Source organism: Neoarius graeffei, chromosome 5 (genome assembly GCF_027579695.1).
Source record: "Neoarius graeffei isolate fNeoGra1 chromosome 5, fNeoGra1.pri, whole genome shotgun sequence".
Lineage (NCBI taxonomy): Eukaryota > Metazoa > Chordata > Actinopteri > Siluriformes > Ariidae > Neoarius > Neoarius graeffei.
In genome coordinates, this window is record NC_083573.1 from 73,087,887 (window position 1) to 73,115,325 (window position 27,439).

The 27,439-nt window shown below is 43.4% G+C and overlaps 1 protein-coding gene across 1 annotated transcript in view; it reads left to right on the plus strand.

Annotated features, from left to right (window-relative positions):
- The window catches only part of adgrb1a (adhesion G protein-coupled receptor B1a), a 107,351-nt gene that overhangs the window by 48,783 nt on the left and 31,129 nt on the right, over positions 1-27,439 (plus strand). Inside the window, exons 16-19 of the mRNA XM_060922358.1 lie at positions 72-115; positions 11,170-11,296; positions 25,523-25,632; positions 27,241-27,343. Coding sequence (XP_060778341.1) covers positions 72-115; positions 11,170-11,296; positions 25,523-25,632; positions 27,241-27,343 — 384 coding nt within the window. The remainder of the gene's footprint in view (positions 1-71; positions 116-11,169; positions 11,297-25,522; positions 25,633-27,240; positions 27,344-27,439) is intronic.

Consider the following 27,439-nt stretch of genomic DNA (forward strand, 5'->3'; position numbering starts at 1 on the left):
AATATCTAAGCTGCTTCATGTGGTTCAGTGACACAAAGTAAAAGCTGTCTCTCTCTCTTTTGTTCATGCAGGGCACAACCAACCAAACATGCATTTCCTGGGATGAGAGTGACAGGTAAGAGGCTTGCTCTCATTGATCCGCTCTCACAAACCTTTATTTTCTCTCTTGCCCTGTCTGCTCACTCAAATGGGAGACAAGAGCGAGTGATTTTAAGAGGCTTGTTTCTGAGGACACTGAAGTGTCACAGTGGAAAAGTTCACTCGGCATTGCCTCTCTCCTGCTAGTGATCAGACAAAGAGAACACGATCTATTACTCTTACTGTCGTCCTTCTGGCATACTTACACATCCAATCAGAATTAGGAGAGCATGTCTATCACATAGAGAAAAAAGAGCCAGATAGAAAGAGTAGGACAAAAGAAAAAAAAAAGAGAAAAAAATGACAGAGTGAAACTAAATGAGAAGGACAACGGAAATTAAGCTGAGAAATGGTAGCATCATTTGGTGTCATCCTGTGGCCCGTGTAGCCCTTTCTCAGTCCCGTTTTCACTTCATGCCCTGCACTTTCATCCCAGTGCTTTCTGTTTTATCTTTTGATTGAAACAGAAAGAGTGCATATTTTGCATTGGCTGGAACATTTGCATTTAAATTAATAAAGTGCACAAAACATACAAGTAAAATGCTTTCTACATTGTTCCTAAATGAGTGAAGTAAGAGACAGTGCAGGGTGACAAGACAGTGAAAGACAAGAGAAAGAGTGAGGGGGGACGAGAAAAGTCACAGTGTGATGAAAATACTAAAATGCAATCAAGGTGTGTCATGAAGAGAAGGGCAGTGGGATAGGGAGTGGGTTTGGTGCAAAATTAAAATCTAACTTGGACAGCTGCTGTGATTAATGAGTTAATATTTGGGAAAGAAATTGGAATGTGAAGAGGCGCACTTGTCACTGCGTGTTTTCTTGATAACAGCTTGAAGGCGTGTGGTCCTTGTGGTGCCTCACACTCTTCAATCTGACGTTCACTGGCACATACATTATACAACACACATTTATACATGCTAAATGTCTAGTCTGTTGATTCAAATATAAGCTAACAATCAGGTATTTGTAGGGTGTATTATATTATTTTTGCATGCAAATGAACTTTTCACTGTAAATGTGCTCTCTCTGTATTAACCGGACTTGTGATATAAGGTCACCTGGGTGGCAAAGCATATTTCTCTTTGTGTGTGTCTCTCTTACCCTCTGGTCAGACTAGCAAGTCACTTGTGTCACTTGTCATTTTTCTCTTATAGGTATGTCGCAATCACTACTGTTGTTTCTGGCATACAGTACATTTAACAGTTATTCCATGAAATTGAGTCGTATATGAGCTGATAGCTGATGTGGCATAGTGCCGAGTTGGCTATAAGCCATGTACGATGAGATTGAGTGGAATAACTATTTTATTCTATTCACATTCACCAGATTTTCAGAAACAGAACATTTTTATTTTTATTTAAAGAACTAGAGACCAGATGTTTAAGTTGTGATACGTGGAAAGTGGGGTGAACACGTCGCATGGTGAGTGGTAATGCCAGTCTGATGGAACATGGATTGATTACCTTGCTGATGAGGAAGGGTCCTAGGTATCTGGGGGCCAGCTTGCGGGAGACGGTTCTGAGTGGCAGATGGTGCGTGGAGAGCATGGCTCGCTGCCCCACCCGATAGGTGGGTGCCTTAGAGCGGCGTTTGTCGGCCTGCCTCTTGGATGCTAGGGCGGAGCAAATGAGTCTTCTCCAGACCAATGCCCACATCCTCCTGCAGCGGCGTATGAAGGTCTGGGCTGAGGGTACGGCGACCTTTTCCTTTTGGTTGGGGAAGAGTGGTGGTTGGTAACCTAGGGAGCACTGGAAGGGCAAGAGACTTGTGGCAGATGAAGGGAGAGTGTTGTGAGCATACTCGACCCAAGGTAAGTACTTACTCCAAGAACCAGCATCCCTGGACGCCATGCACCTGAGTGCCACCTCCAAATCTTGATTCGCCCATTCCACCTGGCCGTTGGTTTGAAGATGGAACCCTAAGGAGAGACTACAGGAGGCCCCAATGAGTTTGCAGAAGGCCCTCCAGAACTGTGCAGTGAACTGAGGACCCCAGTTGGAGACGATATCAGTGGGGAGTCTATGTAGGTGGAAAATGTGAAGGATGAGTAATTCAGCGGTTTCTTTAGCTGTGGGAAGCTTGGGCAGAGGGATGAAATGGACTGTCTTGGAGAAACGGTCAATAACTGTGAGGATGCATGTGTTGCCACCTGAGTTGGGAAGTCCTGTGACGAAGTCCAGGGTGATGTGAGACCAGGGTCAATGAGGAATCTGGAGGGGTCTTAGCAGGCCGGCAGGGGGTCGATTGGCTGTCTTGTTCTGGGCACATGTGTCGCAGGCTGCCATGAACTCCTGGATGTCTTCCTTGATGGATGGCCACCAGAAGCGCTGTTGGATGAGTGCCAGGGTTCGAGCAGCTCCTGGGTGACAAGCCAACTTGGAGCCATGACCCCACTGCAGCACCTGGGTTCACACAGAACAGGGAACAAACAGATGGTTAGGTGGTATGTTGCTTGTATTACCTTCTCCAGGGTCCTGCTTCAGGGCCTTCTGCACCAATGCTTCTACCTCAAGTAGGACGGCCCCCACCAGACAGCATGGAGGGAGGATGTTTTCGGGCATACTAGACTCCTCCTGGCGGGCAGAGAATATCCTGGACAGGGTGTCGGATTTACCGTTCTTGGAGCCTGGGCAGTAGGAGAGCATGAATCAGAAATGGGAGAAGAAGAGAGACCATCGGGCTTGTCGTGAGTTAAGGCGTTTGGCGGATTTGAGGTATTCTAGGTTTTTGTGGTTGGTCCAGACAAGGAAGGGGAGATCTGACCCCTCAGGCCAGTGCCTCCACTCCTCCAGGGCTAGCTTGACGGCCAATAGCTCTCTGTCGCCGATGTCGTAATTTCATTCAGCAGGGGACAGCCGGTGAGAGAAGAAGGAGCAGGGGTGGACCTTGTTATCATTGGCCCTCTGGGAGAGAATGGCTCCAACCCCTGACTCGGAAGTGTCGACCTCCACAATGAACTGTTTGGTCAGATCGGGTATGGTGAGAATGGGTGCTGTGGTGAACTTGCACTTGAGCATGGAGAAGGCTTTCTCTGCTTCCTCCCCCCACTTGAACGAGGTCTTAATCGAGGTCAAGGCAGTGAGAGGTCCGGCCACCATGCTGAAGTCACAGATGAAGCGTCTGTAGAAAATGGCGAATCCCAGGAAACACTGGAGCTCTCGTCGCGAGGATGGGGTGGGCCAGTCAGCAACTGCCTCAAGTTTGAGGGGGTCCATCTGGATCCTAGCCAGGGAGATGGTGAACCCCAGAAACGAGACAGAGCTCTGGTGGAATTTGCTCTTTTCCACCTTGACAAGCAGCTTATTTTCTAGCAGGCGCTGGAGGACCTGCCAGACATGGCCCCAATGTTCCTCCAGGGAGTGAGAGATCAGGATGTCATCCAGGTACATGAAAATGAATATGTCAAAAAAGTCCTTAGGATGGGGTGGCACGGTGGTGTAGTGGTTAGCGCTGTCGCCTCACAGCAAGAAGGTCTGGGTTCGAGCCCCGTGGCCGGCGAGGGCCTTTCTGTGCGGAGTTTGCATGTTCTCCCCGTGTCCACTTGGGTTTCCTCCGGGTGCTCTGGTTTCCCCCACAGTCCAAAGACATGCAGGTTAGGTTAACTGGTGACTCTAAATTGACCGTAGGTGTGAGTGTGAATGGTTGTCTGTGTCTATGTGTCAGCCCTGTGATGACCTGGCAACTTGTCCAGGGTGTACCCCGCCTTTCGCCCGTAGTCAGCTGGGATAGGCTCCAGCTTGCCTGCAACCCTGTAGAAGGATAAAGCGGCTAGAGATAATGAGATGAGATGAAGTCCCTTAGGACGTCTTTGACGAGTGCCTGGAAGACTGCAGGCGCTTTGGTCAGGCCGAAAGGGACCACAAAGTACTCGTAGTGGCCAGTGGTAGTGTTAAAGGCCTTCTTCCACTCGTCCCCCTCCCTGATCCTGATGAGATGGTAGGCATTGCGTAAGTCCAACTTGGTAAATATCTTGGCTCCCTGGAGTAGTTCAAAGGCCGTGGTCATAAGCGGTAGTGGGTAGCGGTTCTTGACCGTGATGGCATTGAGACCTCGATAGTCAATGCAGGGGTGGAATGACTTATCCTTCTTCTCCACGAAGAAGAATCCCGCCCCTGCTGGGAAGGAGGAAGGGGAGATGATCCCAGCTGCCAGAGACTCGGAGATGTACTTCTCCATAGCTTGCCTTTCGACGGGAGAGAGAGAGTAGAGTCGCACTTTGGGTGGCGCTGTCCTGGGCAGGAGGTAGATTCCACAGTCATAGGGTCTGTGAGGAGGGAGGGACACTGCTTGGGTCTTGCTGAAGACGAGTCTTACGTCCAAGTATTCCGGAGGCACGTGAGAGAGGTTGGGAAACTCACTGCCTGAAGGCTGTGGTGGTTCAGTGGGAGGCAGAGCGGAGTTCAGGCAGGAAGCTAGGCAGGAATGGCTCCAGCCTAGGATGGTGTTATTGGCCCAGTTTAGGTGGGGGTTGTGCTGCATTAACCAGGGTAATCCTAGGATGATGGGTACGTGGGGGTTGTTCATGACGTGGAGTTGGATGATTTCAGAGTGGTTGCCGGAAATCCTCAGGGTGAGCGGAGTGGTAAGGTGGTGGTCAAGCCGGTGCCATTGAGTGTCAGGACTGTGAGAGGGACATCGAGGGCGAGTAGCGGGATTCCCAGACGCTTGGCGGTGGCGGGGGGCTGGTTCTGAGCTTGCCCACCAGGGCCCCTCGATTCGCTGGTGGTCTTGTTCCCTTTAGTGGGCAGGCTTGGCAGATGTGTCTTCGCTGACTGCAGTAGAAACAGGCCCCTGTGCTCCGCTGGTGCTGTCGTTCCTCCGCTGACACCCGTACCCGGTCTACCTGCATGGGTTCGATGGACAAGGCGGGAAGTGGAGAGCAGGTGAAGCTGGGGCGGGTCTTCTCTCTCCTCCGTTGCTGGAACCGGGTGTCAATATGGTTGGCGAGGTCCATGAGACTGGAAAGGTCCGACGGCAGTTCCCGCGATACCAGTTCATCCTTAATGGTGTCGGACAAGCCATGCATGAACACGTCGACCTGGGCGCTCTCGTTCCAACCGCACGCCACCGCCAATGTCCAGAAATCGATGGTGTAGTCCGAGGTAGACCGGGACCCCTGCCGCAGCCCCATGAGTTCCCTAGCCGCCTCCCGGCCGGACAGAGAGTAGTCGAAAGTTCGCCCCATCTCCTCGGAAGAATCTTTGAAACTGGAGCAACAGGGAGCATCGGCGTCCCAGACCGCTGTTCCCCACTCCCTGGCCTTGCCGGTGAGGAGTGTGATGATATATGCCACCCGGGTGCATTCTGTGGGGAAGGTCAGAGGTTGCAGCTCCATGATCAATGAGCATTGAGATAGGAACGATCTGCAAGTACCTGGCTCTCCATCATAGGGCTGAGGCACTGGGAGTCTTGGTTCGCGGAGAAAGGCAGTGGCAGGAGCTGAAGTTGGAGATGGCTGGGCAGGGGTAGGCACGGCTTGATACCGCTGCACCTATGTGGTGAGGAGGTTGAGTGAGTTGGACAGGGTGGCGAGGTTCTGGGTGATCTGCTGGAGGTCTTGTTGATGGGTCCCGAGGAGAGTCCCTTGCTGCTGGATGGCCGTTTTCAGACAGGTGAGTTCCGCTGGATCCATTTTTGGCCAGAACGTACTGTTAGGGGTGGTGGAGGTGTGGTGAGATAGGATTCAAAGGCAGAACACAGTTATCCAATAAATAAGGTGATTTAATCCAGGGGGAAAGGGCGTGGCAAAATGGTAAACAAACAGGACAAAAAAACAAATGGCAAAAATAGTCCGGGGAAAAAAGAGACAAAAAAATTGACAAAGACACGAGACAGGTAAGGGCAAAAACGCTAGTACAAAAAACCATGAACAAGAAAAAAACCTTCGTGCAAAAAAACATGAACCAGAAAAACAGCTAGAGCAAAGTCCATGAGACGCAAAAAGGCACAGAAATGGCTAGAGTAGCAAACGAGACGATCTGGCGAAGTCAGAGTCTGAGAACGGCGTATTTATAGGCAGCAGTGAAAACCAGGAGGTGAATACAGGTGAGGTGGAATTCCCATCCCAGATCGGCACTGGCGTGAGAGATCCATAATCTCCGGAGTGGATGTCCGGGGTGGAGCATGACAGGTTGTATGTGACAGAATAATATGCAACCATGGTTATATGGCTTTCTTCCATTTTTGAAAGTAAATATGTAAATGGAATTAATTGCAGGTAGGAAATAATTTTTTTTTTTTTTTTGCTCGAAAAAATATGGTAACGCTTCACGATTTTGCGTGTCATCCTTGCGCAGGGGAAATAAATTTGTGAATAGGGAAAATGTTGGACTACACAAGCCATAGGAGTGGTTTGATGAATCAGTGGCTCAAACCAATCTTTGTGATTTGCCACTTCATAGCATCATTATCTAATTTGCATAGAAAAGAGAAAATCTCAGTTAAAATGATGAAATCAGAGTCATGCACATACACAGAAAATAAATGGTTGCCTGTCTCATTGTTGCTTGCTAGTCTGAATGTACACACATTTATACACTATGTACACAATAGCACTGTTAGCCCAGTGATCCAAATATCCAGTGGTGTTGGACTGAGTGTAAATATCTGTGTGATCGACAGAGTTAATCGCATCATCCACATAGACTCAGCTGGGGGTAATAATATATTGGATTTCAGAGAAAATGCTGTTAACATTAAGCCTTCCCCTGGAGCTACAGGCATGACCCTTATTGCCATTCCATTTGCCCCTGGCTGTTCTCTAAACCTCACTGCACCATGGGTAATGTGGGCTCATGTTATTTGAAGTTACTATTTGTAACCCTGTTTGGAGCTGTGTGGTATCCCAGGCTCTTTGCTGCCCATACATGATGTCAGATTTATATTATTGAGTTGTTACACTGTTGTAACACATGATTTCCTCTTATGATTTCAGGACTCGATATTCTCCTTTTTTTTTTAATCAGAGCCAATTCACATCTGTTAGATAAGTTTTTTGTGTTACACATTTACCATCAACTTGAAAAGGTAAGCGGTAAGATGTACTTCACTGTAGACAGGTAATCAAAACATTGCTTCTTTTAAACATCATAAGGCAGATGGACATGTTGGAGAAAATCCCTAACTTTTGAATGTATTTTCAATTGGCTAGTATGGCTCTGACACTAGGGACAAGTGTGTGTCCCTCCCACCCATAAAGCAGCCCCAATAATTCCCAAGGTACATCAAGGTCAAGTCAAAGTCCCTCCCGCACCAGGAACTGGTCTTCCCAGGCAGTCTCCTATCCCAATACTAACCAACTCTTGAGGCGTGGCACCGATCTCCATTTCTATAGCCCTCGGCCTCTCATACAGCTTGAGTTACAGTGGGGGGTTAGTTCACTAGTAGCCATGAGAGTTTGACTCCTGTTACGACCCCATATTTTTCTTGTTTGATTTGTTTTGTGTTTTACTCTTGCAGATCCCGTGGGTGGCTGATGGGCCCAAATTACCACCACCTGGAGTCTGGTGAGAGCAGCACAGGATTGGCTGGTATTTGGTGCTCAGCCTTTAAAAGCCACCGGCGGTGATGTCACCCGTGGGGGGGAGAGCTTTAGCTTGTTTGTTTGTGTTTCGGGGTTTTTTTTGTATTCATTTCTTTATTTTCTTTTATGTAAATAAACCTCCCCTTAAACATTCTGTGGGAAGTCTGTCGCTTATTTTTACCACTTTTGTCTATGTCCTCATTTTTTTTCCCCTAGACAATTTGGGGACATAACAATCCCTACTCGTATCTTTCTTGCAGTGTGCCTTGCCAAATGGCAGGAGGTACCATTTTTATGAGGGTCTTTGGTATGACCTGACAAGAGTAGATCTCGTGATCTCCTAGTCGAGAGTCAGACAGACTAACCACTAGGTCAGCTCGTGGTTTCCCAAAGTGCATGCAAAAAAAAAGTTTTCTTGATCAGGTTATTTTCATAATTAGGTTCTTAATTCAGCTTCTTATCAAGATGATCATGTTCAAGAGTAAGCAAAATGCAATTGATGTGTTCATGAATTTATATCTGGACTAAGTGGATGTGAAACCACTGCCGTAAGAAACATTACGCTGGATTATGATTCAGGAAATAACCTGTGAAGCTGTTACTTTCAATCTGTTACAAATGCCTAAGGCCAAATGAGAAAACCTGGCACATTAAGTTGGCGCTAATTTTGCTTGGCAAAAACACCAACCAGGCCAAGCAGACTAAAGTGAGCCACTGGTATTAGTTGTTATCCAAATCATAATCTAGATAACTAGATCTCAATTTCTGAGGCAAAAATAAGTGTAACAGTATCACTAATGAACGTTAAGGAATACTTTAACTCCCAACTCTGACCTCAAATCACGTTTGTAAATACTTCTACACAATTCATGAGGATTTAATAAAGTGCATGTACCTCAAATTGATTTTAATCATCAGTGTAGGGATTTTGAGTAAATCACCCTGAATATGTTGAAGTACTGAGCAACTTTCATGTGGAAATACAACTTTGTTCTATACATGAGTCACTCCATGTCAAAAAACCTTGACATGCCACTGAGTTGTAGAGTTCTGAGATTTTTTTTAACCTAAAATTGATTAAACACTAATACGCATTTGTACATAATGCATTCATTCATTCATTTTCTATACTGCTTATCCATTGAGAGTTGTCAATGGGAGAAAGGCAGGGTACACCCTGGACAGGCCACCAATCTATCGCAGGGCTAACACAGAGAGACGGACACCCATTCACTCTCACATTCATGGGCAATGGGCAATTTATAGTCCTTTTCCAATGCATGGCACCTGCACAACTCAACTCATTTTTTTTTGGTTTTCCATCGAGCAAAGGTTGTGAATAGTACCTGGTATCTGGTACTTTTTTTAGTATCGCCTCCGCTGAGGTTCCAAGTGAGCTGAGGTGATACCAAAAGGTGACGTGAAAATACTGCAGACTACTGATCAGTCCGAGAGAATCACCATCACTGCATCATCATTGTGGGAGATGAGAGATTCTGAACAAGCTAATGGTTGTATTCTGATAGCAAGGGTCCCTCAGCTGTATCTCCTGCTCCCTATGCACTGCACAGAGGATAGAATCTAAGGAATCTTCACAGGGAACTTAATCACTAAAATGGTTTCATTTGGACCATAATGCAAGACTGCATCAGGGTCGCGCCTTCATTACATTTGTTGTGTTCTACAAAAAGCAGTTGGATGTAATTAGCATGGAAATGCCAACAACATTGTTCAAAGTAATTCTGCATTCTGTCGACACTTTTGAAATAAATGTATTGAAACTTGTGTGGACTGTGGGCAATGCATTGTAACTTTTTTATGCATTTGTTGGTTGTTGTTAAGCTCCTTGTGAACTTCAGTGCTTTGATCTCTTGTGCTGAATAGTCTCCCTATAGTTAGCATCTCCTAGCTCATTAGCTAACATAAACAATACTAAACATTACTAAAGATTTCAAGGAACAATGGAAAACAAATTTAGCTTTGTTTAGATTGTTTTTTTTACACCAACTGAATGGGCAGCAGAGACGACAAAGGTGATGGATCAAAGGTGAAATTTGTCTCCTTGCTGTGACAAAATGGCCACATACTGAGAATCAGCATCCCTTCGATATCCTCCATTGTTCATGTTTGTGTCATGTCCAAATGATGTCATGACATTTTTGTGTGGCGTCACCATGCAGTGGAAAAAGGCCATTATAGTCGCCAGTTGAACTAATCCACATGTCTTTAGGCTGTGGAAAGAAACTGGAGTACTCAGTGAAAACACACAGGCACGAAGAGAACATGCAAACTCAATACAGAAAGGGTCCAATTGACTGGCAGGTTCTAACCTAGAACCTTCTTGCTTTGAGGTGACAGTGGTAACTACTGCACCACTCTGCCACCCATAGCATGTATTATTATTATTATTATTATTATTATTATTATTATCTCATCTCATTATCTCTAGCTGCTTTATCCTGTTCTACAGGGTCACAGGCAAGCTGGAGCCTATCCCAGCTGACTACGGGCGAGAGGCGGGGTACACCCTGGACAAGTCGCCAGGTCATCACAGGGCTGACACATAGACACAGACAACCATTCACACTCACATTCACGGTCAATTTAGAGTCACCAGTTAACCTAGCCTGCATGTCTTTGGACTGTGGGGGAAACCGGAGCACCCGGAGGAAACCCACGCGGACACGGGGAGAACATGCAAATTCCGCACAGAAAGGCCCTCGTCGGCCACGGAGCTCGAACCCGGACCTTCTTGCTGTGAGGCGACAGCGCTAACCACTACACCACCATGCCGCCCTATTATTATTATTAATTAATTAATTCATCCATCCATCCATTATCCATAACCGCTTATCCTGTACAGGGTCGAAGGCAAGCTGGAGCCTATCCCAGCTGACTATGGGCGAGAGGTGGGGTACACCATGGACAGGTCTCCAGATCATCACAGGGCTGACACATAGAGACAAAACCATTCACACCTACAGTCAGTTTAGAGCCACCAATTAGCCTAAGCTGCATGTCTTTGGACTGTGGGGGAAACCGGAGCACCCGGAGGAAACCCACGCAGACACGGGGAGAACATGCAAACTCCGCACAGAAAGGCCCTCGCCGGCCACGGGGCTCGAACCCAAGAACCTTCTTGCTGTGAACCACTACACCACCATGCCGCCCCTATTATTATTATTATTATTATTATTGTAAGATAAATTATATCCAGTTTACCCATTAAACAAATGCATTTCCCTCATGTTTATCATCCCCATATCTAACCTATCCATGCAGAAGTACAGAAGAGCATCACAATGTTCGTTCATTTTCTGCTTTCGTTCTCTCTCTCTCTCTCTCTCTCTCTCTGATTCTCTTTTGTTCTCTGCTCGGCAGCGTTGAAGAGAGCGGATGGAATTGGAGTAGCTGAGGGTTTTTCAGATTTAGTCCTTTTTGTGTGATTGTGTTGATTGTCGTCTCTCCCCCCTCCTCTCCCCCTCCCTCTCTCTCTCTCTCTGGCTCAGCTCGTCGCCGCTGGGCTCGTGGTCGGCGCGCGCCTGCAGAGCTGTGCCCGTGCACGCCTTCAGGACCAAGTGCGTGTGCGAGCGCCTCTCCGCCTTCGCCATTTTGGCCCGCCTGAGTCCCGACGCGGTAAGTGCATCTCATCTTCTTGTCTCTTCGACGACACAGGACGTGTTTGTGTGAATGTTGTCGGTGGTTGTTTTGGCTGTTTTAGGCGCCCTCGTTACGTATCCACACGTTCCTGTGACAGTTCTCCCACCCCTTCCCTTCCACCTCCTCCCCTTCTGTATTAAGCGCACTCTCCAGTGCCTGAGAATTCTTGGCGTCTTTCTGTAACATGTAGCCGTATATATATAAAACTCTTAAGTGCCATAAAATGCAGATTTGAATGTAGCCATAGTCTGTGGTTAAAGGAAATGACTAGTTTCCATGTATGAAGAGGACATATTTTGTTCTGAAGGGTTTGATGAACATACTGTACAGTAGGTGCTAGACAGAAAGAAAATGTGGATGTTTCAATGAAGTATGCATTAAATATGGCTGCTGCAACATTCTACCTGCATTATGTAGCCTGATGTGAAAATACTCACAGCTGGACACTGACTATAAGGCTATAGACAGCTACATTTATTTTTACAGCATGCTTGTATTTGTTATTTTCATAAGCGATATGATCGAAGAACACATCACTTCTGATTACCCCCTTTATGTAAAATGAAAGATTCACAGTAAATATCCATCCAGATGTGGCCTTTGATAGGCAGTCTTACATAAACATACAGTACCTGAACCCTAAAATCATTGATTATTTGATTTAAACACATCAGATGTACATTTAGTTTGATGAACAGTATCTTTTGGGTGAAATTTTCATTCATTGCGATTAGTTATTATTAGACTGGAAACTGCCTCTAAAGCAGTTTGTTCACCAGTTGCCCTGGTAACAGCATGGCCCGCCAAGGCTCTTAAAGCTATAGAAGGCACAGTAATGTTCCCTTTATAATGCTTGGCCCACATAGCCGGTAGGCCACACAGCCCCGATGGGAAAAGAAAACCTACACATCAATCCCCAAAACACTTCCCCTGTATTTCATTAAGCAAAGGGGTGGGGTTTTTTTTGTTTGTTTTTTTTTCTTAATTGTCAGCATGAAAAGGTTTCTGCATCAATAACAACACATCTGTTGACACACCAGTGTGGAAGCACTAGTCATTTCATTCTGCGCATTGAAAATGAAGCCTCAACTAGGTTTTACTGCAGCAGTTAGGGGTTTGGACTGAATTCATTCTGCAGTGCTTCAGTATATGGTACAGTATATCTAGACATGTGCTGGTATTAAATTTTTAGCTCATGATAGACATGGAACCTTTTACGGTTTACCATATTCTACACACCGTTATGTTACATACAGTGTCCTCAACTATTATTGGCCCCTTTTGTAAAGATTACTAAAAATGGATCGAAAAAATCCACCTTTTGGTGAAGTAGCTTCATTTCACACTGAAAAAGTTAGAAAAATCCAACCTTTAATTGAAATAAATTTATTCAGAGAAAAACAAATCCCTCATCAAGAAATTATTATAAAAAAAAAAACACATGTGCCACAATTATTGGCACCCCTGCATTTAATACTTTGTACAACCTCCCTTTGCCAGTAAAACAGCACTGAGTCGTCTGCTATAACATTTTATAAGGTTGGAGATACAGAGCAGGACATCTGTGACCATTCCTTTTTACACAATCTCTCCACATCATCCAGGGTCCGAGGCCCTCTCTTGTCCACTCTTCTCTTCAGCTCACCCCACAGGTTTTCATTGGGGTTCAGGTCAGGGGACAGAGATGGCCATGGCAGAAGGCTGATTCTGTAGTCAGCTAATCATGTTAGCATTGATTTTGACATATGCTTCAGATCATTGTCCTGCTGGAAGATCCAGTGATGACTCAGTTTTAGTTTCCTGGCAGAGGCAGCCAGATTTTGATTTAAAATGTCCTGGTATTTCATGGAATCCATGATGCCATGTATCCTAACAAGGTTTCCAGGGCCTTTGGAGGAAAAACAGTTCCACAGTATTACAGAACTTCCACCATATTTTACAGTTGGGATCAGGTTCTTTTTCTTATAGCTGTCCTTCTTTTTACGCCAACCCACCTTGATTGTTTATTGCCAAAAAGCTCAATTTTTATGACATCAGACCATAGAACATGGTTCCAGTCAAAGTTGTAGTACTGTTTTGCAAAATTCAGGCACTTACATTTGTGAATTGTAATCTGTAATTGACCAACAGTGATCCTTGTGGGTCCCCCCCATTACCAGCCTCCTCATTGTATGAGGGACAAAATAAGCTTGGGTCCTCTTCCAGGAAAGTTTGTAACAGTTCCAGTTGGTGTTCCATTTTTTTTTTTTTTTTAATTATAGCCCTAATAGTAGAAATGAACATTTTCAGGCAAGTAGCTGTTTTCTTATAACCATTCCCTGACTTATGAAGATCAATACACTTCTTGTTCATTTGATTTGTGTGTTCTCTTATCTTTCCCATGTTGATGGATGAGTAAGGGAATTTGGCTTCTGTGTCACCTTATATTTGTACCCCAGTTAAACAGGAAGTCATGGATTACAGCTTGAAAGTTCCTACACACTCCAATCAACTCAAAACTGTACAATGGGAAACATGCTTCACTTACATTTGGTTCACTATTAATTTCCAGGGGTTCCAATAATAGTGGCACATCTTTTTGTTGAAAATAATTATTTCTTGATGAGAGATTTGTTTTTCTCTGAATAAATTTATTTTAATTAAAGGTTGGATTTTTCTCATTTTCTCAGTGTGAGATGAGGCTACTTCACCAAAACGTGGATTTTTTTCTTACCCTTTTTATTAATCTTTACAAGGGGTGCCAATAATTGTGGAGGGCACTGTATTACTGAACAGCTAGAAATAAACAAATAGTATTGTTCTGAATGTTTAAATCTTTATACACTGCCTGACCAAAAAAAAAAAGCCACCGTTTGGATTTAAATAAGCAAATATTTTAGAGCCTTTGATTGGCAACAATTCTTTTAACCCTAACTGATGCAGTGAGTAGCTTCTCATTTCTTAAACAGCCATGTTGGAATACGTATCCCGTGGTTGTGGAAAAGATTTTACTGTGTTTCAGACGGGTCAAATTATTGGCCTACATCAAGCAAACAAAACACCTAAGGAGATTGCTTGAAATTACTGGAATTGGGTTAAGAACTGTCCGACACATTACCACATTACTAAAACCTGGAAGGATAGTGGTGAACTGTCAACTTCACGGAAGAAATATTGTTGGGGGAAAAAAAAACTTGACTGACTGGAGTTCACTTAAATGTTTGGTGAAGCTGAATTGTAAAAAAAAATAGATAATAGAACTCATAGCTGTGTTTGATAATGAAAATGAGAGCATTTTCTTATAGACAATGCGACAAGAACACCAAGGATTGGGACTAAATGGCTGTGTGGCCAGAAGAAAAGCACTTCTTAGTGAGGCTAATCAGAAGAAATGGCTTCAGTGTGCGAGGGAGCATAAAGATTAGACTCTGGAGCAATGGAAAAAGGTCATATGGTCTGATGAGTCCAGATTTACCCTAATCCTGAGTGATGGGTGTGTCAGGGTAAGAAGGGAAGCATATCAAGCAGTGCACCCATCAGGCATAGTGGCCACTGTACAAGCCTCTGGAGGCATTGTTATGATCTGTGGTTGCTTCAGTTCGTCAGGCCGAGGCTCAGCAATGTTATGTGGCAATAAAATGAAGTCAGCTGACAACCTGAATATATTGAATGACCAGGTAATCACATCAATGGATTGTTTTTTTTTTTTTTTTTTCCTGCCCCAGTGGCACAGGTATATTCCAAGATGACAATGTCAGGAATGGTCGGGCTCAAACTGTCAAAGAGTGGTTCAGGGAGCATGAGGAATCATTTTCACATATGAATTGGCCACCACAGAGTCCTGACCTTAACCCAACTAAAAGTTTTTGGGATGTGCTGGAGAAGACTTTACAGAGTGTTTTGAGTTCCCTGTCATCAAGACATGATCTCAGTGAAAAATTAATGCAAATCTGGATGGAAACAAATGTTGTGACATTGCATAAGATTGTCAGAACAATGCCACAGTGAATGCATGCTGCAATCAAATCGATATTTAACCAAATCAATTGTCAAAAAAGTCATATGTCTTTTTGAGATATTAAAATGCAAAGTTTCCAATGAAAATGCTAACTATGATGTATCACAGTTGAGCAAATTACAACTCATCTCATTATCTCTAGCCGCTTTATCCTTCTACAGGGTCGCAGGCAAGCTGGAGCCTATCCCAGCTGACTACGGGCAAAAGGCGGGGTACACCCTGGACAAGTCGCCAGATCATCACAGGGCTGACACATAGACACAGACAACCATTCACACTCACATTCACACCTACGGTCAATTTAGAGTCACCAGTTAACCTAACCTGCATGTCTTTGGATTGTGGGGGAAACCGGAGCACCCGGAGGAAACCCACACGGACACGGGGAGAACATGCAAACTCCGCACAGAAAGGCCCTCGCCGGCCACGGGGCTCGAACCTGGACCTTCTTGCTGTGAGGCGACAGCGCTAACCACTACACCACCGTGCCGCCCCAAATTACAACTATAAAAGCAAAAAAATTGAATACAATAAAATATTGTGAGTGTTAAATATTATAGTGTGTTGTATAATTTGTTGTTTCCCAGCAATCACCTTATCTACATACATCATGTGTTTCAGAATTAGATGTGTATGATGTCCCTAGCCTCACCCCAAGCACAGATTTACAGTATGTAAAAACAAGCAGAACTTGTGCTGTGTATTAAAGTCAGACTCTTAATGCATTGCTAAAGCAGGATGGCTTTTTAAGTCTGTGTTAATTGATTTGTAACTTCCAGTGGGCTGTTGAAGTTTTAGTTTTGCATCCCAGATTTGAGTTTATATTCTTTTCTCTTTCACCATGTCCTGTATGTGTGCATTAAGCTTGATCCAAATGTAAAGCCTGTTCAGTGCTGGAACGTTTTCATTGCCCTCTGTAGGCATCTTGGCCTACCTGGGCAGATGGCAGCAGACTCAGGGAGGGTGGCACTTAGCTTGTTACATTCCTCACGGTGAAGCATATTGGGCCGTTTTGATCGGTCATGCCACGTGCCAGCAAAGGAGCTTGTCCTCATTCCCTGCCCTCTCTCCTTTCTGGCTCGCTGTCCTGCCCCCCACCACTGCACTGCTAATTATTCCTGCCACTACACTAACCACGTCCTGAAAGCTCCAAATGATGTTCCCTCTGTCTGCAACTAACCTCCTACAGCTTCAGAATGAAAATGAGCCAGAGGAAATGGCCCATAGACCTTTTTAATTCATGTCTTTCTTATGTCTATCTCTTATTACTCCCATCATGTATGTGTGATGTGAAAATTACACAGCAAAATCAGATTTTGGTGCAGTTGGTTATATACTGTGTAACCACTGGCTGTCTTGTGTGTGTTTGCTTTTTTGCAAGATCTAATTGAGTTTAATAAGTTATTTTGCCCTGTAGCCTCGCCTTCATAATTGCAGCTGCAGGGGTGGACAAATGATAAATCCATTAACAAACCTACCGGGTAAGTGTGAGCTCCAATGTACTTGATCATTCCTGTGTTTTGGGAGGCCCTGTGTAGCCCTAGTCCTTAGGCTATCCTGATGAAGTTTTTATTGTAGCGCATCATATTTGTGCCTTCAACAAAAAGCACCACAGTGCTTTCTTCTGTCCTTGTTTATCAAGGAAAAGATATTATGCAAACATGGTTAGTGTCTTTGTTTTTCTTGATATGTATGAACGCAAGGTACAATGTAGTAAATAGGATGTGCTGCTCTTTATTTTGCTCAGTTTCATTATACCTGCATGTTCTGGATTGTGAAATAACCTCCCGTCATTTGTATATTTGAAGTAATCTGCCTAATAAAAAAACATTTTCACCCATCAGCCAGATTACTTTTCAGCTGTTGTCTAGTGCAGCACTGAGGTACACCGCACCACTGTGAAAGTTAAATATACACACCAAATGAATTTTTTTTTGCAAACTCTTTTTGTCAATTGTCAGTAGGAAGTAGGGTTGCTTTTCTTTCCCTGACTGCTGAACCTACTTGTCCTCTAGACAACTACGAGTAAAAAACTAATCGCCCAGACACCAAATCTACTTGTCCAAGGTGCCCAGGCTAGTGATTTTCCCGCCACTGAACTGTGTCACATGAGGCAGGGCTCCAGAATGTGACTATTTAGTCACATTTTGCAACCATTTTTGGAGACAGTGTGACTGTTTTATAAATAGGCACGTCAGTGCAACATGTAAATACGCCCCATTTTTAATTTTTTTTTTAATCATCATTGTTTATCACGTGAATTACCAAGAGGGAACAATAATTTGTGTGTGTGTGTGTGTGTGTGTGTGTGTGTGTGTGTGTGTGTGTGTGTGTGAGAGTGAGATAGTGATTAGAGTGGATAGCTAACAGTACGTTTCCATTGCAGTGAATTTTGCTTTGCTCTCATTCAGGTTGTATGGGGTGAAATTCATCTGGTTGATGAATATCCAGAAGTGGCGTTGCATGATAGCATTTCAAGGCAACTCAGTGAAAACAAACCGCTGTCAAAAGCAGAGCCCAAAAAAGTACCATGTTTTCTGCTACATTTACATGGGAATGACACGAGAGAGACAAGCAGGTTGCTAGAGCCTGGATGCTGTTCATTCTCCATGATTATGGCAACAAAAGTCAAGTGACTGAGCAGGATTGCTATAGCGAAAAAAGCCAAATATTGAATGATGTTGGACGGTGATTACAAGCGGGAGTGAAGACAATGTGACCATAACAAGACTTTGAGCTCATTACCACTAACACGCTAGTCATCTAACATGAAGCTAGTTAACTAGTGAGCTACTTAACTAATTACCTAATGTGAACAAACTCTCTAAATAACACAAAAAATGACAAATGTGCTGCATTACAGGGTGGTGTCAGTTTGAGGATTGTCTTTGATATGTTTAACCAGATTAATATTTATAATTTGATTTGGTTAATTTAAATTTACTGGACTTATTTTCACCCAGGAAATTAGTGTGAATATAGTGTGGTTTAAGAGTAATGAATGGTTGAATCAGATGAAAATATAGCTTAACATGTATTAAGTTTGCCAAGCATTCATTCCACACTCTTGTTTTACTTATACTTTCACTGTATTACATGCTCATTCAAGGAATTATCAAATCAGCAAGTCATGTGGCAGCAGCACAATGCATAACATCATACATGAAGCAGGTCAAAAGCTTCAGGTAATGTTTACATCAACCTGGAGAAAGTGTGATCTTAGTGACTTTGACTGTAGCATGTAGACAGGCTGCTTTGAGTATTTCAAGTGCTAGTCTAACGAAAATTACATCATAAAATCCTGGGTTTTCTGTGTGTGATATGCTCAAATAGGTTGTAAAGTTCACCGATAAATAAAAAATTGGTTCGAAAAATAATTATTTTGCATCTGAATTCTGTTCCAAAAATCACTAAAAGCTTGTCCGCCATTATTAGATCGCAGTGATTTACAGATCAGCGGTGCTGCATGTGTGACGTCATATGCGCCACTGCCTTCTTTTGTGTCCACTCTGACTCTATACTATTCTCTGCAATGGCGTGTGTTCTTGATGCAGATTGTTTTGAAAAAGACGAGGAAAGCTCTTTAAATTTGTCCTCAATCTTTGGTTGGTTGTCTGAGGACGATTTAGAACCTATTGAGGTATTTCACTCACGTGACCAAGTCATGTGATGCTGCCATTTTGGACGGCACGGCTCGAATCAGTTTGAATGCGAGGAAGGCGACAAACGAAAAACATAAAAGAAAAAGGAGCGAGATGCAGAAAACACCTTCACTATCCAGCGACGTAGGGCATTTACAGGGCGAGCAGAGGGAGAGGTATTTGCAAAAATTGAGGTTAGCAGGCTTAGAGAATGACGTTTACCTGCTTCCACCAGGATTGTTCACTGACGTACGGAAGTACACGAAGCCCTCATCTTTACCTGACTTCGGCCCACATGATCTGTATACCTATGTTGTTAAGAACCCATCGCCATACACAGGTATTGATCTGAAAGCGTATAAGAGTTTGGATGCCTACAAATATTTTGTGTCAGGCTGGGTAACATGCCTACATCAGCGGGTCGTCCCTGGAGCCGGTGGTCGCCATCTGATTACAGCTAAGGTTTGTTCACATTTTCATTTACTTTCGGTCCTCAGGATAAACAAAATGTTATTAAATGTCATTGAAATAACTTCTTAGTCTGTTGAGACATGGCCCGTTATAAATTTGCTGTTACCAGGCAATGACTACGAACTGTATTATTAGGGTCGGTGTAGTTGTAGCAGTGTATTAGCAACTAGCTGTTAGCACTAGCTAATGTCAACAACATCATAGCTGGTATGTTACTGTAGCAATGTTTACGTTCAGTCATTTGGATGACTGTTAAAACCTTCCAGCCTCAAGTTTTTCCTTTACTGGATTTACTAGTTTACTGAGCCAGCGCGCGCTAGCCGGCAAGCCGGGAGCCAGCGCGCGCTAGCCGGCCGGCCGGCCGGCGCGCACTAGCTCAGTAAACTAGTAAATCCAGTAAAGGAAAAACTTGAGACTGAAAGGTTTTAACAGTCATCCAAATGACTGAACGTAAACATTGCTACAGTAACATACCAGCTACTGTTGTTGACATTAGCTAGCTTGCCGTCCAAAATGGCGGACACCGGGGCGTCACGTGACCCTGTGACGTCAGGTGAAATACCTCAATAGCCACGGAGAAAGAGGTGGACAAATATGCAAGCCAAGTCACTCATGAAGAAGAAGAGCAACAACTACACAAGTGGTTTTCTGGAACCCAGGAAGTTAATACATGGTACAAATCATAATTTGCTTATTCTTTTTTTTTCTGATTTGGTGTTCAACTTTCACAGTTATGATAAAGCAGTGTCTGTTTGTAATTGTCATCTTTGTAACCTCACTTGGTAGGCACAAGGCTAAATAATGTCAGTAATTAGGTACTTTCACTTTCACTGGAGTTGGCAAGAGCGGGTGCCATGTGCATTGTGCACAGCGAGCATGCAGCAGCCAGGAAATTGTTAGGGTTCACCTCCAAAACTAAGTTGCTCATAAAACTACCAACCTTTTCTGGTTCTAACAGTACCAATTAGGACCATGTAGACCCTTTCTATTTTGTGCTACAATGTTAAGTAGAGGTGGGTGTGTGTGTGGGTGTGTGTGGGGGTAATCCAGTGCGCAGTTAAATTTATTTATTCCTAAAATTACCGTATCTCTGCAACCTTAATATCTCATCTCATTATCTCTAGCCGCTTTATCCTGTTCTACAGGGTCGCAGGCAAGCTGGAGCCTATCCCAGCTGACTACAGGCGAGAGGCAGGGTACACCCTGGACAAGTCGCCAGGTCATCACAGGGCTGACACATATGCCGCTTTTCCACTACCAACGCGGCTGAGTTGGGCTGAGCCGTGCCGTGCTGAGTTGGGCTGAGTCGAGCTGAGTGGGGCTGTTGGAGTTGCATTTCGACTACAACTGCGCTGAACCGTGCTGGCTGGAAGTGGGTGGACACATTGGGTGGAGTTAGCAAAAGTGGGTGGACGTCACGTGATGTCGTTAGGCGGCGCAAACAGTGACATCAGTGACCTTTTAAGCGGTAGTCTCACGACCCGGATAGTAAACAATAAACATGGAGGACATGGAGTCGTTAGTGTTGCTGGTCTTGGTGCTGTGGCTTGTTGTCACCGACAACGCCAACAGATACTGGCAAGAGTGTATAGATGAGGCGAGGCGCATAAGGCTTCAGAAATTCTCGTAATTCGTAATTCTTCTTCTTCCGGGTTTACGGTGTTTACAGATCCCAGCGTGCTCGCAGGGCGTGTGTGGGCATGTGAGGACACTCCTCCTCACCAATCAGTGCACAGGGGAGTGTCTCCTCACGCCCCTAGCCCCACTCGGCTCGATTTGGCTCACTTCAGCCCTACTCCAAAACCGTGCGAGTTTTGGGTGCTGAGTAGGGCTGAAGCGAGCTGAGTCATGCTGTTCTGAGGTAGTCGAAACGCGAGCCGTGTCAGGCTGAAGTGAGCTGAAAAAGGGTAGTGGAAAAGGGCCAATAGACACAGACAACCATTCACACTCACATTCACACCTACGGTCAATTTAGAGTGACCAGTTAACCTAACCTGCATGTCTTTGGACTGTGGGGGAAACTGGAGCACTCAGAGGAAACCCACGCGGACACGGGGAGAACATGCAAACTCCACACAGAAAGGCCCTCGCCGGCCATGGGGCTCGAACCCGGACCTTCTTGCTGTGAGGCGACAGCGCTAACCACTACACCACCATGCCGCCCGCAACCATAATATATTTTTCCAAAATTCCAAAACTTATGATCTTACGGTGTCCCCCCGGATTTTGCCCCCCCCCCCATCAAAAAAAAAAAGTTTTAGTACATGGCCACTTGGAATTGTGACTTCATTGTATTGCAGATACCGAGATACCCACCATTTTCAATTAATAAGGTTGACAAAATAAACAAAATAAATAATTATGAGGGCTTCTTGTGACACAAATTCAGTGAAAAGCAAGCTGGGCAAGTCCTGTTGGATTTGAACAGGGCGCTGGGACTTTGTGCATCTACATAATAACATTGTATTCCCGAACTGCACTGTAGACTACATGTAAATTGTGTGCGCCATCCTTTTATGTTACTGTTTGAACCAGAAAATGGTATAGTTTTATGAGCAACTTAGTTTTGGAGTTGAACCCTAACAAATTCCTGGCTGTTGCGCGCTCGCTGTGCACAATGCATATGCCACAAAGCGCCAGCCTCCTGCCGGCTGCAGTGAAAGTACCTAATTACTGCCATTATTTAGCCTCGTATAAAACTTCAGAACTGCTATCAGTGAAAAGGATAAAAGACTGAGGACAACTCATAAATTCAAGCAACAGGCTAAACACTTGAAGTTACCTCTCTTTGTCCATACAAATCGAACCCATTAATTCCATAAGTGTCCTGCCGATTTTGGCCTACAATGGATCAAAATTCCGCTTTTTTATCAGCTACACTTGAACAGCCTTGAATGACACACCTCTTAGGAGGCATGCTTTGGTTTTAGTTTTGTTTAGTTTTATTAATTGAATTTAAATTGACACTTGCGTTTCTGACTTCCGTTTTTTTAAATATCATTCCGACCACTAAGATGTCAATATTTTTTTAACAAAACAACTACAGTTACATTCTAAAATAGTTATTTATTTACATGAATCAGTTTGATTTGAAAAAAAAGTCAGTAAAGCTATGAAAACTCACTTCAAAGTCTCCTATGAAGCATAACATCAAAACTACCTGAATACTTCATCAGAAACAGTGAGGGTGAGAGAACATCCATATAAAAGTTATCTGATTGATATTCATGAGTAAGCCAGTCGGAAACTGATCAGAAGAGAGCCTGACCGCTTTCCCGTTACTCAAAAAGCACCGGCAGTTTCCTGACGTCACGCGAGCCGAAAGTGTACTCTGTTGTACCAACTTCAACCTGCTGTTACTCCCAAAGTACTGAACAGATCTTAACGAGATTAATTTCTTTGGAAAGCAGAAATTATAAGCTTTTTAATGATAGTATGCACAATAGAAAATATTCAAGAGTTAAGCAATGACAGATTTGGAAACGTAGATGAGCATCTGCATGCACAATTTTCACAGGAAGGCCAGTAAACGTCTGATATGCCTATTATAAGGGTGAATTTCAGAGAAATTATGGATGGGCTTTACTTTGAGTTAGCATATTTTAAGACTATGTAACATTTTCTCACTCATCATTTTTAAAATGTCTCTGAAATATCTCATTTTATTAATATGAATGCCAGTTGGGCTCACCTTAGCACAAATATTGAAACTGTAAATGATTATGAAAGTTTCTCTGATTGTACTAAAACACACTCAGCAGGTTTTGGAAATAAGTCCTTCAGTTATAGTGCCTGGAATTTTATGTAGAAATGCATCGAAATTGGCCAAGACTTATCCTTTAGGTGAGTACTTTAAAATTCCTATATGTATACGCTAGTAATAATAAGAGAGAGGAATTATGAAGTCCCTTATCACCACTGAGAAGTAACTGAGCCATGAAGTTACTTCTGTGATACATGATAACACACAAGTTTCTGGTGTGTGTGTGTGTGTCTCTCTCTCTCTGTCTCTCTCTTTATATATATATATAAAATTTATTTTTTGTACATTATGTGTAAATGTATTTTTCAGTGCAAAGAGAAAAACCCACTGCAATGTTGATTAATCTGTAGGATTTAATTAACTTTGTTCTGCTTGGCCATCAGACCTGGAGACAAGACAGGCTATAAACGTAGCTAATTATGTGTGTGTGTGTGTGTGTGTGTGTGTGTAGGCGATTTGCAGAGGCCTGAAGTGTCCTGTCCTTCATGCGACATGTCTGAGTGCACACAGCATGACCATGTCCACAGTCCTCCTTGAAAGCGCACATAGGACACAGAGTAGCAGCTTTTCCTAAAGTCCACGTCCTTAGGACATCTGCCATGACTTAATTTGTTGAGTTTTTATCAACATCTGTTCAGTTTTAGGACATCTGTTCATTTTCCGTTATATTTTTAGACATTTTTTTTTCTTTTACATTTTAGCAAACTATTTGATTTTGCCTGTATTACAGTAGTTCTTTTAAAAGCTGTTTTCTATCAGTTTAGTCATTTGTCAATTTCCTCCCACTGGCTCGCTCTCCCCATCACAAGACAGATACCAACCATAAATGGTGAATGTTAGCACCTGCTTTCTCCTTTAAACTGCTGCTCATGCTATGTCACAGTGATGCTGAACAAACTCTGAGAAAAGCACAAACTGTTCTCTTCAGCATGCATGACCTCACAGAAGCCCATGATTGGCTAAGGTCTCTCTGATTGGCAGGAGAGTGAGAGTAATGCCATCCCTCCCACCCAGACAGCATGGCCAATTTTGCTGCCTTAGGCTCCCAGCCATGGAGTGCTGTGACATGTATTTCTGTATTTCTAAATATTTAGATGAAAGACACTCACTGGCCACTTTAATAGGAACTTGTTCTTGATTCTGAGATTCCTGTTTCCATTGAGTGAAACTCAATGTGGTCTTCTGCTGTTGCATGCTGAGATGCTTTTCTGTTCACCATGTTTGTAAAGAGTTCCTATAAGTTGCTATATTCTTCCTAGCAGCTCAAATCTATCCGGCCATTTTCCTCTGACCTCTCTTATCAACAAGGCGTTTCCACCCACAGAACTGTCGCTCACTCAGTGTTTTTTTGTTTTGTTATGTTTTGGTTTTTTGCACCATTCTGTGTAAACTCTAGAGACTGTTGTGTGTGAAAACCCCAGGAGATCAGCAGTTTCTGAAATATTCAAACCAGTCCATCTGGCACCAACACCCATGCCACAGTGAAAGTCACAGAGATCACAATTTTTCCCATTCTGATGTTTGAAGTGAACATTAATTTAAGCTTTTGATTTGTATCTGCATGATTTGATGCATTGTGCTGCTGTCAAGGGATTGGCTGATTAGATGACTGCATAAAACAACAGGTATATGGGTGTACCTAATAAAGTGGCCAGTGAGTGTATATTGAGGAATTAAAATCACAGTGTTGTGACTCATCTGTTTTCATTGTCATAGCTGAAGAAAAACATGCTCTTGTTCTAAATAAACATATGGTCTCACCAGTGTTCATCTCATCTCACATCACTTTCTCTTTGTATCACAGTTTTCAACAAAGAGTAGAAACACACAGATGGATATGTATGGACACTGACAAACAGATAAACACAGACACTCAGCACATGCTGTAGCTCATGCTGAACGCACAAACAGCCACCTTTATTCGGGTTAATGCTGCATCCACTGCTGCAGTGGCCGCTGTTTCTCAACTCCATCACCATGGAAACTGGAGCATCAGCTGCACCAGCATGGAAATGGCGAGATTCGTTTCACAAGGGTGACGGTGGCCGTCTGTTTGCTAAATTTTACTTGCATAGCAGTGTTATGGACATTTACAGCAGGATTGTATGCGAGTACTGCCGTAACAGTTTTGCATTTTGGCTCTGTTGTGTGTGGCCCTTCAGCCAGCAGCAACTTACTGAGTCACCTTGAGTTGACCTTGCTCCTCAGCCAGTGCTTCGTGGACAACACTAATCTCACTGCAGCTGTCTGAAGAGGAGAAGAAGACCGACTCGGTGCTATTCAAGCACTCCATTAGCTCTAACCCAACCATCTTTTTTTCTCACTGACAGAGCATGGATCCATCCAAGAGCCAGCTTCCATCCGTGACGCTGATTGTGGGCTGTGGGGTCTCCTCGCTCACACTCCTGCTCCTTATCATCATTTACGTCTCTGTGTGGAGGTACGCAACAGCTTGCAAAAAAAAAAGGAGGAAAGAGGTTATTTAAAGCAGAAAGCAAATGAGAATGAAGTATGTATATGCGTATATCCATAGAAGATATGCATGCTTATGTGTTCCCTGTTCTCCCACAATGGACTTGACAAAAAGATGGAGAAAGCAGACAGATTACACATATTTAGAATCATCATTATGCTTTGCTAACCTTTCCAAACAATAGATTTTTGTCACTTTAAAAATAATCAAAATGTTTGAAATTTTAAGAAGATGTAAATTGCAGTATTCAAAGTATATTATATGATGATTGTTATAGCACTGCTCTTCAGTACACTATTATAATCACAAAAAAGTGTGACTTTTTTTGCATAGAGAATTTTTAGTGCAGACTTTCAACAGGCAACCTGTAGGCCAGACACGATACAATTTCCGATGAATATAATCAGTAGAGAAAAAGATAATGATATCAAACACTGAACTGATTAAGAACGTTTCTCCAAAATGTTCCATTTGTCTAGAAACTATACTATGCTACATTTACTACATCTATAAATGTATGCAAAGTTCACTGCATTTACACCTTGCGTTCTTCTTCAGATTTATATATAATGGGTAGCCCACCTGCTAATGAAGTTAAAGAGCTTTGACTTATTCATCAAAGTCAATTCCTAATTAACAACTCCAGTCAACCAAAGAACAATCAAACAACTCATACAAAACATGCCGTGAGCACACGGACCAATTTCAGATTTCTGCTGAGTGCAGTGTGAGTGCACTGGTGAATCATAGGCATTCATCCAGTTTGACAAATGCACAATTGTTGTGCAGCCATATTTTTAACCATGCTGTAAAAAATTCTTCACCCATATATTTTAAAGCATTATCTTTAATCACAATATGCTACGTTGTGCATGATAGCCTAATTTTAGGGTTCGATGGCATGCATCTTAAATAATTATATCTGAGCACTTTAATGTGCACTTTGGGCAGTGTTTGTACATACAAACAAATGATAATTCATCCATCCATCCGTTATCTGTAACCGCTTATCCTGTGCAGGGTTGTGGGCAAGCTGGAGCCTATCCCAGCTGACTATGGGGGAGAGGCAGGGTACACCCTGGACAAGTCGCCAGATTATCACAGGGCTGACACAAATTATAATATTTATGTAATAATATTTAGGCAGGAAAAGTTGTCTGCATTCAGTTTTGGCTTACACAAAGTGCTTAAGGAGATTTTTTGCATGGTTCATATCAAGAATATTAGAATTAGGTGGTTTTAATAGCATCTACACCACTACCTTTATATGCAAGCGCTTGCCTTTAAAGCTGCAAAAGCAAGGGATAGAAATGCAGACTGACGAACAAAGATCAACTTGAGTTCAATCTTGCATTAATGAGACACACCTGTTTTTGAAAGACTTTGCCATGCACACAAAGTGTCAAGCAGAGCATAAATGTATTATATCTGAAGACACAATGTCTGTATTAATTCCTCAATATGCAACTCTGAACATGGCTGTTTGTGAATATCATCATGACATCTGCTGCTTGGATGAGTCATTGTGTGGAGGCTGGAGATTTTCCTAAGTAGAGTTTCTCTCTTCTCCTGAAGGTACATCCGCTCCGAACGCTCCGTCATTCTCATCAACTTCTGCCTGTCCATCATCTCCTCTAATGCACTAATCCTCATTGGTCAGACTCAGACACGAAACCAGGTAACTTTTATAGGAAGCAAGTACACACACACATACCATACAACTCTCTCTACATGCCTTAAAACATGTTATCTCTTTCTGTTCCTCTCCATGTCA